The sequence below is a fragment of the Siniperca chuatsi genome, linkage group LG23 (genome assembly GCF_020085105.1).
Source record: "Siniperca chuatsi isolate FFG_IHB_CAS linkage group LG23, ASM2008510v1, whole genome shotgun sequence".
NCBI classification, from domain to species: domain Eukaryota; kingdom Metazoa; phylum Chordata; class Actinopteri; order Centrarchiformes; family Sinipercidae; genus Siniperca; species Siniperca chuatsi.
The window spans coordinates 15,349,354-15,364,784 of record NC_058064.1 but is presented as its reverse complement, the minus strand read 5'-3'; the positions used below and the strand labels follow the sequence as shown (position 1 = coordinate 15,364,784).

The window sequence follows — 15,431 nt, the reverse complement described above, 5'->3', positions numbered from 1 at the left end:
GAAGTTGCAAAGCATTGGCTGCAGTGTAGGCAGCCAGGCACAGAGGAGGGGAGGGGCACCTCAGCACTTTAGCTGTTTTGGTATGTGAATATATGTATGTATCTGGGTGTTTTAGCTAATGTACCATAGATAACACCCCATTAATGGTTTGTTCGTGTTTGTGTTGTTCGATTGTGCATTTCTGTGTTTGCGAGTATATACAGTATATCATTTGTGCATGCATGTGTGTGTAGCAATTGTGTGTGTGTGTGTACACGTTTATATGCAGCATGTATTTATATAAAGAGAACACTGCAGTGAACACTGGGGTTGCAAAGCACAGCTGCCCTGTGGCCTGTATAAATGATGGTTGGACCGCCCGAAGGAACATGAAGGAATGTAACCAGATAAAAAAATAAAGAGTAAAGAAAACAAAAAAAAGAATACATGAGAAAATAGAAATAACAGGGTTGTAGGATAACATTAAAAGCAGTGAGAGAGAAATGGAAGAATGATCCCTCCGTCACAAGTTCTTCCTCCTCTGCTAAAGGAATAGTTCAGCATTTTGGGAAATATGGCATAAGAGCTTTAGTAGTAGTAGTCAGATTTTGGAACTTTGGAGAGAGCTAGGCTAGCTGTTGACAATGTTTATGCTATGCTAAGATACACAGGAATCACTCAAGCCTCTCTCATGCTCAATATGTTCCAAACAGTCATCTTTTTGTTAAAATACAGCTAAATACACTGCTTCAGTGTCACACCCTCACCCTTCTTGAAGCTATGAAGCCACAAACCCTTGAAGTTCCTAAAGAGCTAGTTTATTTCCTCAGTTCAGGAGACAGTCTCAATAAAATGATTTGCGGCTTTGTCTTTTGTTTAAAACCTAGCCGGTCCTTCGCTTTCCAACCTTGTCACCGCAAGCCGAGATATTTTATATACGTTTTCTCTCTTTCATGGTCAAGGACAGATTGGACATGGTTTTAAAGTGGTCATATTATGCTCATTTTCAGGTTCGTAATTTTATTTTGGGGTTGTACCATAATAGATTAACATGGTTTAATTTTCATACTGCACTTTGCTGCAGCACCAGTAAGGACTACTAGCCAGTCAGAAGCAGAGTAGGGCGGGTCCTGACGAGCAAGGTAGTGTGATCCAAAACAAGAAGTTTCAGCCGGTAACTGTGGCGGTTCAGCCGTATGTGTTCCAACAACCTGAACCAGCTTCACAACCTAGACTGGAGCAAGACATTTCAGAGTGGTAAGTTATTAATTTGTAACTAATTTATCTTTCATAGGTAACCTTTTAACTGTGCACTGTCTCTACATCACAGTAACAACTTTATTGACTGCATGGAGGGTATCTAACGTTATTTTAATTTCATATTTAGTTGTACTTGTGGAAGCTACTCAATTCGTGCATTGAGCAGTGTTACATAGTGACGTAGATATGTTACGGAAGTAAAGGCTGGACTACAGTCGAGCTGTTTTCAGGTAGTTCAGGAGCAGTGTTTTCTGTGGGAGAGGGTAACTCCCTTTAGGGTGGACTTTGGGCTTTTTCACTGTGCATACCTAATACATGCACAAAAAAGATATATAATACAATAAAGGAAAGGGAAAAAGCCAAAAAGCATAATATGACCACTTTAACAAGTTTAAATGCGGTATAATGGAATACAACTCAGTGTTTCCCATACATTCATTTATTTGTGGTTGGCCCACCACAATATCAAAATTGACCGCATTCAGTGCGTTTCGCTCAGCGCAAGCTCGAGCCTCCCTACGTGCTTGCAAATGCTTAATGCACGCTTGTGAAGTTCATTTTTGATACTTTGGAGGCTGTGATGGAATAGACCAGCGTTTTCCAAACCTCTCTTATCCTGTATGTTTTAGATCTCTCCCTGCTCCAACACAGCTCATTTAAATGATCAACTCATTATGAACTCCTGAAGCTGCTTGATAGCAAGCTGATCATTTAAAAGCTTGTAAGTACACCTGTTGGTGCCGATGTCATTCAGTACCACTTTGGTTTTGATCGTTTCGATAGTTTGTTGTTAATGATGTAGCCTAACAGCCAGAGAGGACGAGACGTTTCCCAGAGCTGCACACCAGCTCCAGACAGCGATACTCACAACTCTCCTGCTACTATAGCTAACATCACAGCAACAGCATATCTTGGCAAACTAGAAAGTAAGCTGAATGTCCGCAGGCAAGTCATTTAACGTTACCTGACACACAAATCATGGCTGGAATAGTGTTGCGCGGCTCGGTCTGAGCCACTTTTATTTCCCATTTACAGAGCCAGGGCTGTAGGCAAACACCAGAGTGTACAAACGCCAGAGTCCGTTCAGCGCACTGAACAGACTCTAGTGTACCGTGCGGAGATAGTTGCTGAATTTCAAAAGACGTGTATTGGATTAGAATCGCATACCCCACCTTTTAACTAGAATTAAAATGGTGACATAAGAAATACTAGAAATAGGGTAATATATGAATGAGTATATAATATTTTCAATAGATAAATATTTACCCCCCGACCCCCTTGCCGTCCCTGCTATAATTACACTGCTGTTCTGTGGGAAACACTGTAATTCACATCTTCAGTGAGGACATCTGTGTCCAGATGACTTTAATAAATATCTAGGGGGTGTTTTGACTGTGCAAACTTAAGATCCATATCTGAAGTTATATCAGCCCCACCTGGCAGGGTTTTCAATAGATTTCTAGATCTTAGAGCCTTGTGCAGCGTGAATTATCCCAGGGTTAAATCCAAGGTTTGGATTAAAGCGAAAAGTGGGCACCGTGTCAAAAGCACTCATATCTTCTGAAGTGCCATAACACTTGACTGCCTTCTCTGTCCTTATCTGTGGTATGATCCAGTGGAGAAATGGATAGGAGGGATCAGGCTCTAAAAATCTATTCTCCTTCTGGCACGCACGCACACACATACACACACATTCAGACTCAAAGTCCACGCTGTATTCCATAAACTTGGCAGAGGCACCTAATAAAACTTCACTCCAGTGGTGTCCCTTGTGCCCTTCTCCTGCTCACCAGCGTGCACCAACTTATTTGATTTTTTCTCCCCTCCAGCAGGCATGCTTGAGCCACGCTCATCTTTACCTGACAAAGACAAGAAACAAGTTTTCCCACTGAGGTTAGAGCTCAGTAATGCTCCCCCAAAGGCCTGCATTTGCCATCACATGACAGAAATCCTCCATAACTGTCTCCACTGTTATTAGCCAGTGTTTAAATTAAAAAGCAAGAAGCAGGTGAAAAGAATGAGTGGAAGAGAGCAATTTTGAGCCCGACTGGATAGCTCCCTTTTCCTCTTTTTATTATTTGAACAAGAGGCTCCACAGGTTGCACCTGGTCTCAGAAACACATCCGGTTGAACTTCCTATTATTTCAGAAATAATACTGTCTTATTTCATTATTTTAAAGAGGACTTTGTGTCCGAGTCTGAAGGAGAAATGAGAAATTAAATGGCTTTTCTGCTTTGTGGAAGAATGTCAGCCTGTGGCAATATGTACATTTGCTAATGGAGTGTGGCTGTTAAATGTGAAGTCGTGGGAGAAGAGAAAACCAACTGGCTGTGGAAATATTGATAAGGCTAAAGGGTTATATGAGATGTATCAGGAAGCAGTGGCAGCGGGGACAGATTTAGATTTAGATTTTATGTTAAACTGTTCACTTACAACAGTACACATAATTATGTTGCCTGAGAGTAAATAACAATGGGATTTATTTTCATATGAAATATATTTCATATTGTGATCAACCTCCTCGGCTAAAACATTGTGTTCCTTTGCAGTTTGTACACTTCTGCTGTAGTTAATGAGAAATGCAAGCCTACTGTCACCTCTCTATATTAACTCAAACCCGAGCAAATTGCTTTTTGTAAACAGGAATTGAAAGATGTTGCCTTTGTATATGTATATGTTTGGTTTGTATATCTGTGGGGAAATATACCCTCTCTGCATTTGATCTACTCTAACTATTAAGGATGGGTCATCCTCAATAGTGTAGATGTGAAAAGCAGCACTGCCCACTGCTTACTGCGCAGTATCTGTCCCTCTTCTGGATTATACCACAGGCTTATTGACTAAGTGAAGTAGGGGGGGGGGATGGCATTTTATTTTTTTCTTGGAAACTTTAAGACCTTTACTCCAAAGCCTTCTGTAAGTGAACATTAAATTCCACACTGAGTATGTTTACATGGTCACTAGTATTCTGTTTATTATCAGGTTTTTGGAGTATTTGGAGTATTATGCGTTGTGCGTAGGGCAATTAATCGAAATTTGAACGAAAACACAATATGGCCTACTGCAATTTTCAATTGTGTGTTATAATACCATTTTAAATTAAATATTGTCGTGCTGACTTAAGAAAACATCTTTGTTTGGTACAGCCCCCTGCAAAAATCACACCATAATCATTTTAATATGTTTTTCAATGTAAATGAGAATAATGATGTAAAAATGATCATTCCCTCTAATATCGCAAATCATATGGCAGTTGCTATATCAGTCAAAATAATCACAACCTGGATCCAGAAACCTGGATGTGCTAGATGGAGGACTAAAAACAGCGATACTGTGGCATGTAAACACCTTATCCAGTTTTCTAGTCAGTCATCATCAACTCAAGTAGTAGTTGGTCTGTAAAACAAAAAAATATGATGGTAAATGATGTAATGATTATCAACACCCCAAAATAAATAGAAAGTTTGACTTTGGTAATGCAGAGGACAAATTCTATTGTCGCTCTTGTTTTTCATTACTGGTGATCAAATGGAGAGTCTAAATCCAGCAGAGCTCAGGCAGCCAGGAACCAAACAGTGTTCATCCTCAACTGCTGAGGTCAGTACAGCAATGAGTGGCTGAGATGTTGAGGCTGTTATTGGTCCTTTAGTATAACCACAGATACAGTCTGGGAAACACTGTTTAATTTCTCCAAAACTATCCACTAAAATTTGTTTCTGAATAAATCTGAGGTAAGAAATAAGTCATGCCGTTGCAGAATCATGCTTCACTTTATCTCTACAAAGTTTTAATAGTTGTAGTTGAGAGGTGGTGAGTCACAATATGAAATTTATTGATGTTTCCAAACTCAAATCATGTAGCAACACTCAGCTCACCAGATGTAAGTGTAAAAATGGCCATGTAGAAACACAGCGACAAGAGCATTTTAAACAGACGTAAAGTTTTGTTTGTTCGACTTTTGCTGTGTCCATAGTGGGACAGTTTGTTTCCAGTCTACTTCCCGGATAATGTGCACCTGCTAAGTATAAATCAATTTAGGTTGTGAGAAGACTTACCAGGAAAAAAAACTATTTCATTTCAATTCCCCAAATGGATTCCCCAAGCATATTTCCCCTGTTTTTTACAGAGAGCTTACTGAAGTGGAAGATCCATTAGAGGGATGGAAGGGTTGAGGAGTAGATTGATGCAAGGAAGAATGAAGAGATGAGGTTTATGTAGCCTGATTAACAGAGGCAGGAGGGAAGCACTGTGCTGCCACATTTTGTACCACTGGCAGGTCATGCAGAGCTGTCATGCATTTATGCTGCACTTTCAGTCTTCGTCTCTCTGTTTTTTATTTAACATCTCCACTCACCCTTTTTAACCAGCAGACCACAAATGAAATGAAGATTAGTCACTTAGGTTCAAGCATAAGTACACTTAGATCTTGGGCACTTATTGCACTTTACTGTGAGACATACTCAATTATTTAATTCTCTATTTTCTAAAAGAAATTAAACAAACAATTATTTTGCAGTTTATAGCCTTGGTAATCTGAGAAACCACAGTTTTTCGATATCCTATCGATAGTAATAAAGAATAGTAATAAAATAAAATCACAGTGTAGTGTGTGACAGTTTTTCAGTCTTCAAATCCCTGTGTGTGTGTGTGTGTGTGTGTGTGTGGTCCTGTCCTATCAAGCAGTAATGCAGCTGCAGTGTCATTGACCTCCACTAAGCTGTCCATTAACCTTCAACACACACATGCTCTCCTCTCCCTCATTTGGCAGAGTGCACATAACACCGGAGCCCGCTGTTTTGTAGCTGGCCTGTCATGGGTTTGTGTTTGTGTGCGTACTCGTGTGTTGTGCATGTGTTTGCATATGGAGCGGTTTCAACATGTGATGTGTGGACGTTTTTGGCAGAGAGTGACTGTGGAAAAAGTCACAGTCAGTGCTTAGCCTGATTTCTGCGGGCACAAATGTGACCGTCTGGCTGACTGGCAGCACCGACAGAGAGACAGCAGTCGGGTGGATGGGACAGGAGGTGTGGACGAGTACGGAGTCTGCCTCCTTCAGAGTGTTTTGGTTGTGAAAAGATTTACATTTTGTGCTTTTCAGGGTTAGTAACTGAAACCAACAGAGAATAAAAATACTTTGAATGACTGCACTGTGGAAGGAGGAAAAGATAGATGGGCTGACAGGGAAAGTGAAGTGTGTGTGTGTGTGTGTGTTTATGTCATAACATATACATATGAGTGTGTGGAACCATGGTGTTTGGATTTACGTATGTGTATTTTTATGTGTTAGCCAGGTGTGTATATAGTGTGTTTGTGTGTCTGTAAGCAAAGTTGTTGTGTGCAACAAATAAGCCTCTAGGCTCTCCAGACTTCTCTAGGGGGCTTGAAAAACTTAATAAATAACAAAAAAGAAAACCTTTTTGCTGCTGCGCTTATTGATTTTCCTTTAGACAGTTGCCCAAAATTGATACTTTGTGTGTCTGTACGTGTGTGTGTGTGTGTGTGTGTGTGTGTTTCTGTATGCTTGCTAGGTGTTACGACGAAGTGGCAGCCCGCTTCCAAAACTCCCCTTACTAGTTTTTCTGGAGCTTTCAACTGCATCTCATGGTCTTTATCAGTATATGGAGTTTTCTCAGTTGTCATGGAGTTGGCTCAGTTCTCATACAACAGGTGGTTGTATATAGTGTTAATTTTGTTAACGAAAACTATGACTACATATGTTTGTTCATTTTTTTCCATGACTAAGACGAGACAGCACCGACGTCATTAAACACTAACTGTGACTATATCAGCGTGCAATATTTTTGAAGAAAAAAAGACGAGAATAAAATGTAGTTTAAAAAGTAAAAACTTTGTTTTCGTTGACAAGAAAAATACTGTTTTTTTTCAATGCAGCAGTTCCTTTTCTTGTGCTGTGCGCTGTTATCTCATGACCAAAGTTACATATGGCAAAATGGTGGATTATATGATGTCTTGTTTAAAATACTTAAAGGATAGGTTAACCAATTTTCAAGTCCATCTTAGAACAATAGTCATGTGCTCATATGTACATTTCAACATTTTTTGCTTGCTGTAATCGTTCCTCCTGTTCATACTGGCTATTAAAAGATCCCTTTATAATGCACTTCCAATGTAAGTGATGGTGAACAAAATATAAAGTTCCCTCTCTGTGCAAAAATGCATTTTAAAGTTTATCTAAAGTTAAGAAGAAGCTTTAGCAGTCTGAGTCAGATAAATCTTCTAGGGATCTTCCAAAATGATGGTCTTTTAGTACAAAAAAAATTCCTGCTGAGTGTTACTATGCCTCCACAGCATGGAAAAACTGCCCTGGGAAACAGAAAGAGGAAATTCTTCTCAAATTGAATGATGCAGAGATTCTAAAACTTTTAGCCAAAAATGGTAACCTAATTTTACATTAGGCTCTACATTGTTGTTCAGAGAGTGTTTATTTCAGTTAGGGCTGCACCTCAAATATCAGAAAATGGTGAAAAATGCCTATCACAAGTTCCCAGAGGTGACATCTTCAAATGTTTTGTTTTGTCCGACAAGCAGTCCAAAACTCAAAGATATCCAGTTTACTATCATAAAAGATGAAGAAAACCAGAAAATGTTCATATTTGAGAAGCTGGAACCAGGTCATTTATATTTAATAATTTATGTACTCTTAAATTTATACAGTAACAAACACATACATGTGCACATAAGGCAATATAAAACACGTCAACAACTACAATAAGGACCGTTTGTAGGTTTAACAGCAAGCCAATCCAGCAAGTTGATGTTTGAGTTCTGTTTTGAAGATTTTTACTTGTTGAATATTTTAGAGCCCCTGGTCCCAGCTCTCGCTTTTAATAGACTTTTTAGATTTGTTGTTCAGTTTGGAGTTGACTTTCTCCTCATTGCATAAGCCTGACCGCACAAGGTGGATACACACTTTCACAAATGTATGTTCACATAAACTGTCAGACAAACACATTCCCAGAAGCACGCACACACACGCGCACACACGCACACACAGATAGGTAGCTCCCCTAAGAGGCACGAAGCACTAGGTCAAGCAGCAGAAAGTTTTCTTTGCAAAGTGAAGTATGTCATTGACAGTCTATGTAATCCCAGGTGGTGGTTTGTGATTGAAGTTAGCTACCAAACTCAAAGCAAGTCAAGGTTTTAGAACAGTTAGAAAAAAGACTCATCGAATAGTATATACTGACAGACAAGTAAATAAGAGAGACAGACAACATAAAATGCCATGCAGTTTCAGACATTGAAAAGACAGTCTTACTGAATATCTACAGAGCTGAATTAATGAGTCCCATGTGGAACCCACAAGTGTGTGTTGCAAATAGGCAGGTGTATTAGTGTGGAGACTATTACCAGTTACTTATAATGTTTTTATGGGCTTGTACTAGTATCAGTACAATGTTTTTAAGAGTTTGCAAATGTTGATAGTACATTTCAGACAATGTTACATTAGTGCAATTCAGAGCAATTTAAAAAATTTCAGGCTAAAGCATATGTAATATAAATAAATGGTGTGTCGCAGACAATTTCATTTTAATGCAAATTTTACCAATAATTAATTAATTTTATAGTCTGAAGATTAATATTATTGTAGTATTCTAATGAAAACAGATTTTAGGACATTTGAAATGTAAAGGAATAGTTTGACATTTTGGGAAATACACTTTCTTGCAGAGTTAGATGAGAAGATCAATAACACTCTGTTTTTTCTGTTAAATACAACAGCTAGCCTGGCTCAGTCCAAAGGTAACAAAATCCGCCTACCAGCGCCACTAAAGCTCACTAATTAACATGTTTTCTCGTGTAAAAACCACATGTCGCGGTTTTGCAAGCTGTTATGTGCAATAAGATTCCAGCGAGTCACCACTCCTGGCCAAGAAGTGGTCCAGTTAGCCCCTGTAAAACCAGAAATTATTGTTTTTACACTTTGGTTTTTATACAAATTAAACATATGTGATATAACGTGTTTTCTCATCAAGAAACGTGAATGAGCGTATTCTCCAAAATGTGAAATTATTCCATTAACAGACAGAAAGTTATCAAAGCTTCTTTTTTTTCCCTTAACCACAACTTAACTTTGAAACTGAACTCTCACTTCTTGGAGGCAGATCAAAAATGTACATCTAGTTAGTAAGGACCAAGATGAAGATTAACAGAAAATACTGTATGTTGGACAATATGATGTAAAACAGAATAAAACATTTCTTTCTTTTTTTCTTCCGTCTTTCCTTCCTCCCTCCCTTTCTTTGTCTCCCTCCACCCTCTTTTAGGGTTACCTACCAGCTAATGCGGAAAGGAGAGACAGCGTCCTACAGAGGAAGAGACAAGAATATTTTGGCTTCATACAGCAATACTATGACTCCCGCAATGACGAACACCATCAGGACACATACAGACAGGTATATGCATATACACTCAAGCACACACACATTCACGGGTCCTGTTTACTTGTTGTGCGTTTAATCATGTCTTCTACATCTGACTGTTTTTTAACACCTGCCTGAATCCCAGAACTTGAAGGACAGAATGAAAGACGAACTACAAAAGGTTCCATTTCCAATTACAAGAACAACTTATTGTCACTAATGTATTCCCTCAGCACAAACCCAGGACATATGGCTGTTTATGTGTGTGTGTGTGTGTGTGTGTGTCTGAGAAAGTGTGTGTTTTGACAGGATTCGGCCCCGCAGACAGGACTACTGGAACCAGTTCCATGCTTTTTTTCCCCTCTCTGTCCTTTCCTCCCTCTCCCTCATATACTCATAGGACTGTTATCTGCTTGTCTGTCTGTGTGTCTGTCTATGTTGACATGGAGGGAGTGTGGTTGAGCTCTGTTCACAGAGTAGACACAACCAGCCCCAAGCTTCAGAGAGCTGCTTAAATGAACACTTTTCTCTGGCTTTGAAAATAATATCTACTTTTACTCTTTCTCTGTCTCTGTTTATCTGTCTCTCTCTCTCCCCCCACATACTCTTTCATTTTAACATTCGACTACTTCCCATTCATTTCCAACTGATAAGAAACATCAAAGTGGGTTGTCGATAGCAAAAAACATGTTTCTCACATCCCGTCCAATTTTCCATTGATCTCCTTTTCATTGTGCCAGAAAGCTGTCATACTTTGTTTTGATGATTGTTTGTTTGGATCGCGTCACAAAGCCTATTCCTGCCAAATTCGGCTTGTTCCAACGCTGTTTGTGTTGACGGAGCGACGATTTCTAGTGATTTTTTTTTTTTTCTCTGTGTGAGATTATGTGTGTTTTTACATGTTTGTTTGGCACTAAAATTGCACATGGCCATGGGTTTGTATGTATTTTGTCTATATTACATTTAAGTGGCTCTAGATATATTTGCATACATTACATGTACCTATGTGTTATGTTTGTCTGTGTATCTATCTTTGCTCATATGGGATGGTCCATCAGCCAGTCTAAATCTCTCCATCTGTCTCCATAGTTTGTCTCTTCTTGTGTCTGTCCATCTGTCTCTTTTTATATATCTGTTTATGTTGTTTTTATCTTGCCCAAACAGCTTGTGTTTATGTATGTATGCATATGGATGTAACCATTGTAGAGGTCCCAGTTTGCACTGCAAGCTTTTTGAAGTACTGCTGCGGTTTTGTTCCATCCCAAGAGAAAGTGTTAGCTGTGCTCTTTTTTTTTTTAAGCTTTCAGATGATATAAGGAATGGTCTGGTAGCTTCTTGGTTGACAGACACTGGAGTGTGTGTGTTTGAAACAACTAATTTAGTTTTACTGTTAATGCTGCATTAAACACATTTTGACCCCTAGGGGGCATAAATACATCAGGAATACTCCTGAAACACACTCACAGTAGCAGAGCCTTGTTATATTATAGGCTTATCAAGTTTGTGGTTTTAACAAGCAGTTGCCTTCTTACACATCCAGCAGTAACAGAGCTACAGTGGCAACCCATCTAAATCCTTCTCCTTGCTACCTGTCGAATGTAAGCCCAACATTTGCTTATCTTTTAATCTTGGTTTGTTTGACTCTTTTAACTAGTCACTCACTTTGTCGCTCCGCCATTTTATACTTGGCAGATTTTGTACTGATCTTGTGAACTGGCAGTAGCTATCTACAGTTTTATATGGGGTAGCTGGAACTCAACCATATGGGCCAGCAAATCAAAACAATGGACTGAATGCTGATAAAAGTTGCATTGAGTGTAGAGTGTTTGCATAGAGGGTTGTTGATTCCCAGTGGGATCAGTAGCACAAGCATTACAGAATCATTCCACTCAGTGCTGTTTGGCTCAATACCAATACCCAACATAACACACATCAAGTGCACTACATTTGTATTCTCTTGATTATGGAAAATTCCAGTATTTTTCAATCTGGGTCTCATAATTGTGGCTGTGCTGATTGAGGGGTAATGCTACTTGACTCTGTATACCAGGGCAACCAGCATGAGCCTCCTAAAGCTTTCCAAATACATTTGGAATTTACATAAATCATTTAAAACGCTTCTCTTTAATGCTGGAATTATGCTTCTCTGAAGACACACATAAACGTCTCCGTGGACCTATGCAGAGAAGGGTGTTATGGGTAGCTGTAGGTCGCAGAGGCTCGCAGAGGAGTCATCATGCACACCTCCCAAATCTCAACAACCCAGAGAAGTATAATTCCAGTTTAAGTTGGACCAAAAGTAAACACAGAAATGATCCCCCTAATTACCTATTTTAGCTAACTGCATACGGTAGGTATCTACTTTAGTCAGAACGGCCACAATCATGAGAATATGACCCAGGTTGAAAAAAAAAAAAAAGAATTATCCTTTAATCTGAATGTGCTCCTTTCTTGAGTTTACCTTTTCCTTAGAACATCTGAGGAGGTCTTACAGTTGGCCAAAACAGGTTTAAATGCGTGAAGTGCAAGAAGGGGGCTTCTACACTGGTACTCGTGACTCATAAATATGTGTGTGTGTGTGTGTGTGTGTGTGTGTGTGTGTCTAACACCTTTCTCTCCCATGTTGCTGTCAGATCCATATAGACATTCCTAGGATGAGTCCCGAGTCTTTGGTCCTGCAGCCAAAGGTGACAGAGGTAAGGTGGACAGAGCAGACAGGACTGTGAATACAGCTCAATCCCCAGTCCTGTCAGCAACAAGCCACACACTCTCCGCTCGTCCGGTCTGGACTATTTCAGCTGGCTTGGCTCCAGCCGCTGTCCTGTATCCGCCTGGCTCCCTTCTGATGAATCTGCCTGCCTGTCGTATTGTTCATCTGTAGGGTAGACACTCTGAAATGGTGTAAATGTGGTCTAACACACACAAATGTACTCCCAAGCACATAATATCTCAGAGACATCTCAACATGCATAGACACACATATGCACACTTGCATTCAAGACCACTGCTGCTATCCATTTCAGACCACCGAAACCCCCGTCTGCCTTCAATCAAGGACACCAATCCACTAACTGTTGCTCTTCCTCTCTGTTTCTGTCATTGTCTGTATTGGCCAGATCTGTGCTAACCTGCCCGTTGCTTCAGTGTTTGTCTTTTTTTCTCTCTTTTTCTCTCTGCAGATTCACATTGACATACCGAGAACTAATCCTCTTATTCCTCTCTTTCAACAAGCTTCTGTCCAAGAGGTGAGACCCCCCTGCTGCACACACACACACCACCTCGTCTAGCAGGGTTTTCCCCTCTGCTTTTGGGCAGATATGGCTGGTAACATCATCGTTGGCACTGATATAGTGGGCGCAGTTAAAAATATATAAGAAATCCTTAAATTACATAAATTGGTTCAAATAGGTTAGTGCTGATAGTATGGGGTGTGTTAATGGTATCAGTGGGTGTCATATTTGTCTAGTCATAAAACTCAGTGAAGAAAAATTCAGAATTTAAGAAAGTGTGACATTAAAAATATTCATAAGCCAAGGACAAGATGTCACATTTCTGGTGTTTTTTCCCCGTTTGCCTAGGAGTTTGAAATGGGAAAACCCTCGCTTCAACACACTGCATGGTCTGGCATGGGCGCTCACACACAGAAGCACAAACTGAGATTACATCTACGGTAGAAGAATTAAATAATACCTGCAGTCACGCATGTGATCAGATACACATAAACTTCTACTCTGCATGGTTAGCACTCTCGTATGTCTTTGTTCTGCTTTGTTAGTGCTACTAAACAAAGCATTTCTTGTTACAGTTGAGTATTGTGTTTTAGGGGATATAAGAACTAATTATCTTAAAACCCTCCTAAGCATTATGTTTGATAAAACAATAACTATTGGTAGTTTGGGTATATTAGGAAAACATACGGCAAGGCACACATTACTGGAATCTTACTTAATTATTAAATCATTGGAAGTTGCTTTGGATAACGGTGTTACTTAAATACTTAAAATGTAAATGTGGTATAAGTCACTTTTGTTTCTGTTGTGGTGTAAGATGTTGGCTCAGCAGGCCTAAGGGACTATCAGTCCAGCTTCCCAAAACAACTTAACACGGAACTTAGACTTAACCCCATATAAATGAATGGAATCAAGCTATCTTATTATTACAGTGCTTCTGGGAGGTCCTGTCATACATAGAACCACTGGCCTGAGAAGCAGCCCAGATAGAAAAATCCCATAATGAGGCTAATGAGGTGGCCACGGCTCTGGGCTGCTCTGTGTATACACCTACACATAGGTGTGATCAAGCCCACACATAGACGCTCCTGAAAGAATACACAATCATAAATCGTAAATGAAAAAAAACGAAAACGTGGAGACATACTAGCACAGTGCAGACTCATACACATGTTCAACCACAGTCAGTCACACACGCTCAGTCACACACAGTGCCCCAGGCAACGCCACCTTCCGTTGCCCCTGTCTTGTACAGGATGCAACTTGGGGCTGTAACCAGAGAGGTAAGTAGGGAAATAAGATCAGACAAGGAGGAGGCTGCCTCTTTTCAACCTACAATCATATGTACAGTATGTATTACTACTGTATATGTTTTCTGTATTACCTCCTTTTCCCCTCGTGAGCCCATATCTTTCTCCCTCTCATCCCCATACACCAGCTCTCCCCTCTTTGCGTGCAAAATAAAAGCAACCAGTGTGCACTGAAATATTCAAGCAGTGTGCTCTCATATATTTTGGTATGCAACAGACTCCAAAGGCCTCTTTTTTTATATGGTTATGCTTGCTGCGGCGCCACCTGAAAATCACCTCTGCTTCATTTCATTCACTTGTTTGTCTCTGCCCCCCCACCCCCCATGGGGCTCAAAGAGATTTAGTGGAGATGGAAAGCAGTCAACAGTCTGTTCCATTTCGGGGAGAGAGAGATATTGAAGCAATTCTGCAGTGATTCCCTTAGTGGTATCTAAGTGTTTGAGTTTTTCTTGTTTTAGAGAACAATGCAGACTTCAGGAGATGTTGATAATCAGCAATTACAAGTTCCCAACGTGAAAAGAAAACGTTCAGTTTTGCCTCCAAATTGTGATTAGAGGCTGAAAGAGCAGGATTTATCAGTAGACCTGTTTTTTCATTTCAAGCATTTAACTGATGCTTTTTAAATGAATAACTTGTAAGGAATGAGTGCACAAGCAGCAATTTAGTGTGGTTGTTGATGAATACATCAGATATTTGAGCGATTGAGCCCATGATCTTTTGACAGTGGACTTATCTTTTCAGCCTCTAACCCCTCAATTTTTTTTCACTTTATGTGTCAGTTGTCAGTGATGAGCTCTTTGACTTGACATCATTTTGTTGTAACTTCGTTTCTACCTCTTGATATTACCCTTATCAGGGGTCCTTTGGGCCTGGGACTAATTTGATGGAGCCCTAGTGTTATGACATAGGAGACACAGGGAAGCAGATTTCCTGTCCTAGAGATGCACCGCATTATGAGAAGAATATGGAATTAATGTGAGATTAACATAATTTGCAAGAATCTAGTTTGCCGTCTTCTGAGGACCGAGTGAACTCTGTTTAAACCTGCAGACAATGTTGTTTGGTTACTGTTTGAAGCGTGGAGTTTCTCTGTGTCTTTGTTTTTTGTCTTCCACACACAAACACACCAAGGTGGGATTCTTTGCCCATAGTAAACTGGGTGTGGGTAGGGTAGTGTGTATGTGCTAGTGGTTCTGTGTGGAGGTGCCAGTGTGAAATATCCATGTCAGCTTTTGAGGTTGCATGAAAAGAAAGTCCCATTACCCAC

At 39.9% G+C, this 15,431-nt stretch overlaps 1 protein-coding gene across 6 annotated transcripts in view; it reads left to right on the top strand.

The window, feature by feature from the left end:
- tbc1d22a (TBC1 domain family, member 22a) overlaps window positions 1–15,431 on the top strand; it is a 124,890-nt gene that overhangs the window by 27,838 nt on the left and 81,621 nt on the right. For 4 of the 6 annotated variants that reach the window (XM_044185330.1, XM_044185328.1, XM_044185325.1 and 1 more), the window contains exons 7-9: window positions 9,529–9,657; window positions 12,258–12,320; window positions 12,804–12,869. In XM_044185330.1, the coding sequence (XP_044041265.1) occupies window positions 9,529–9,657; window positions 12,258–12,320; window positions 12,804–12,869 (258 nt within the window). The remainder of the gene's footprint in view (window positions 1–9,528; window positions 9,658–12,257; window positions 12,321–12,803; window positions 12,870–15,431) is intronic. The other 2 variants (XM_044185327.1, XM_044185326.1) reach the window with 2 other exon arrangements.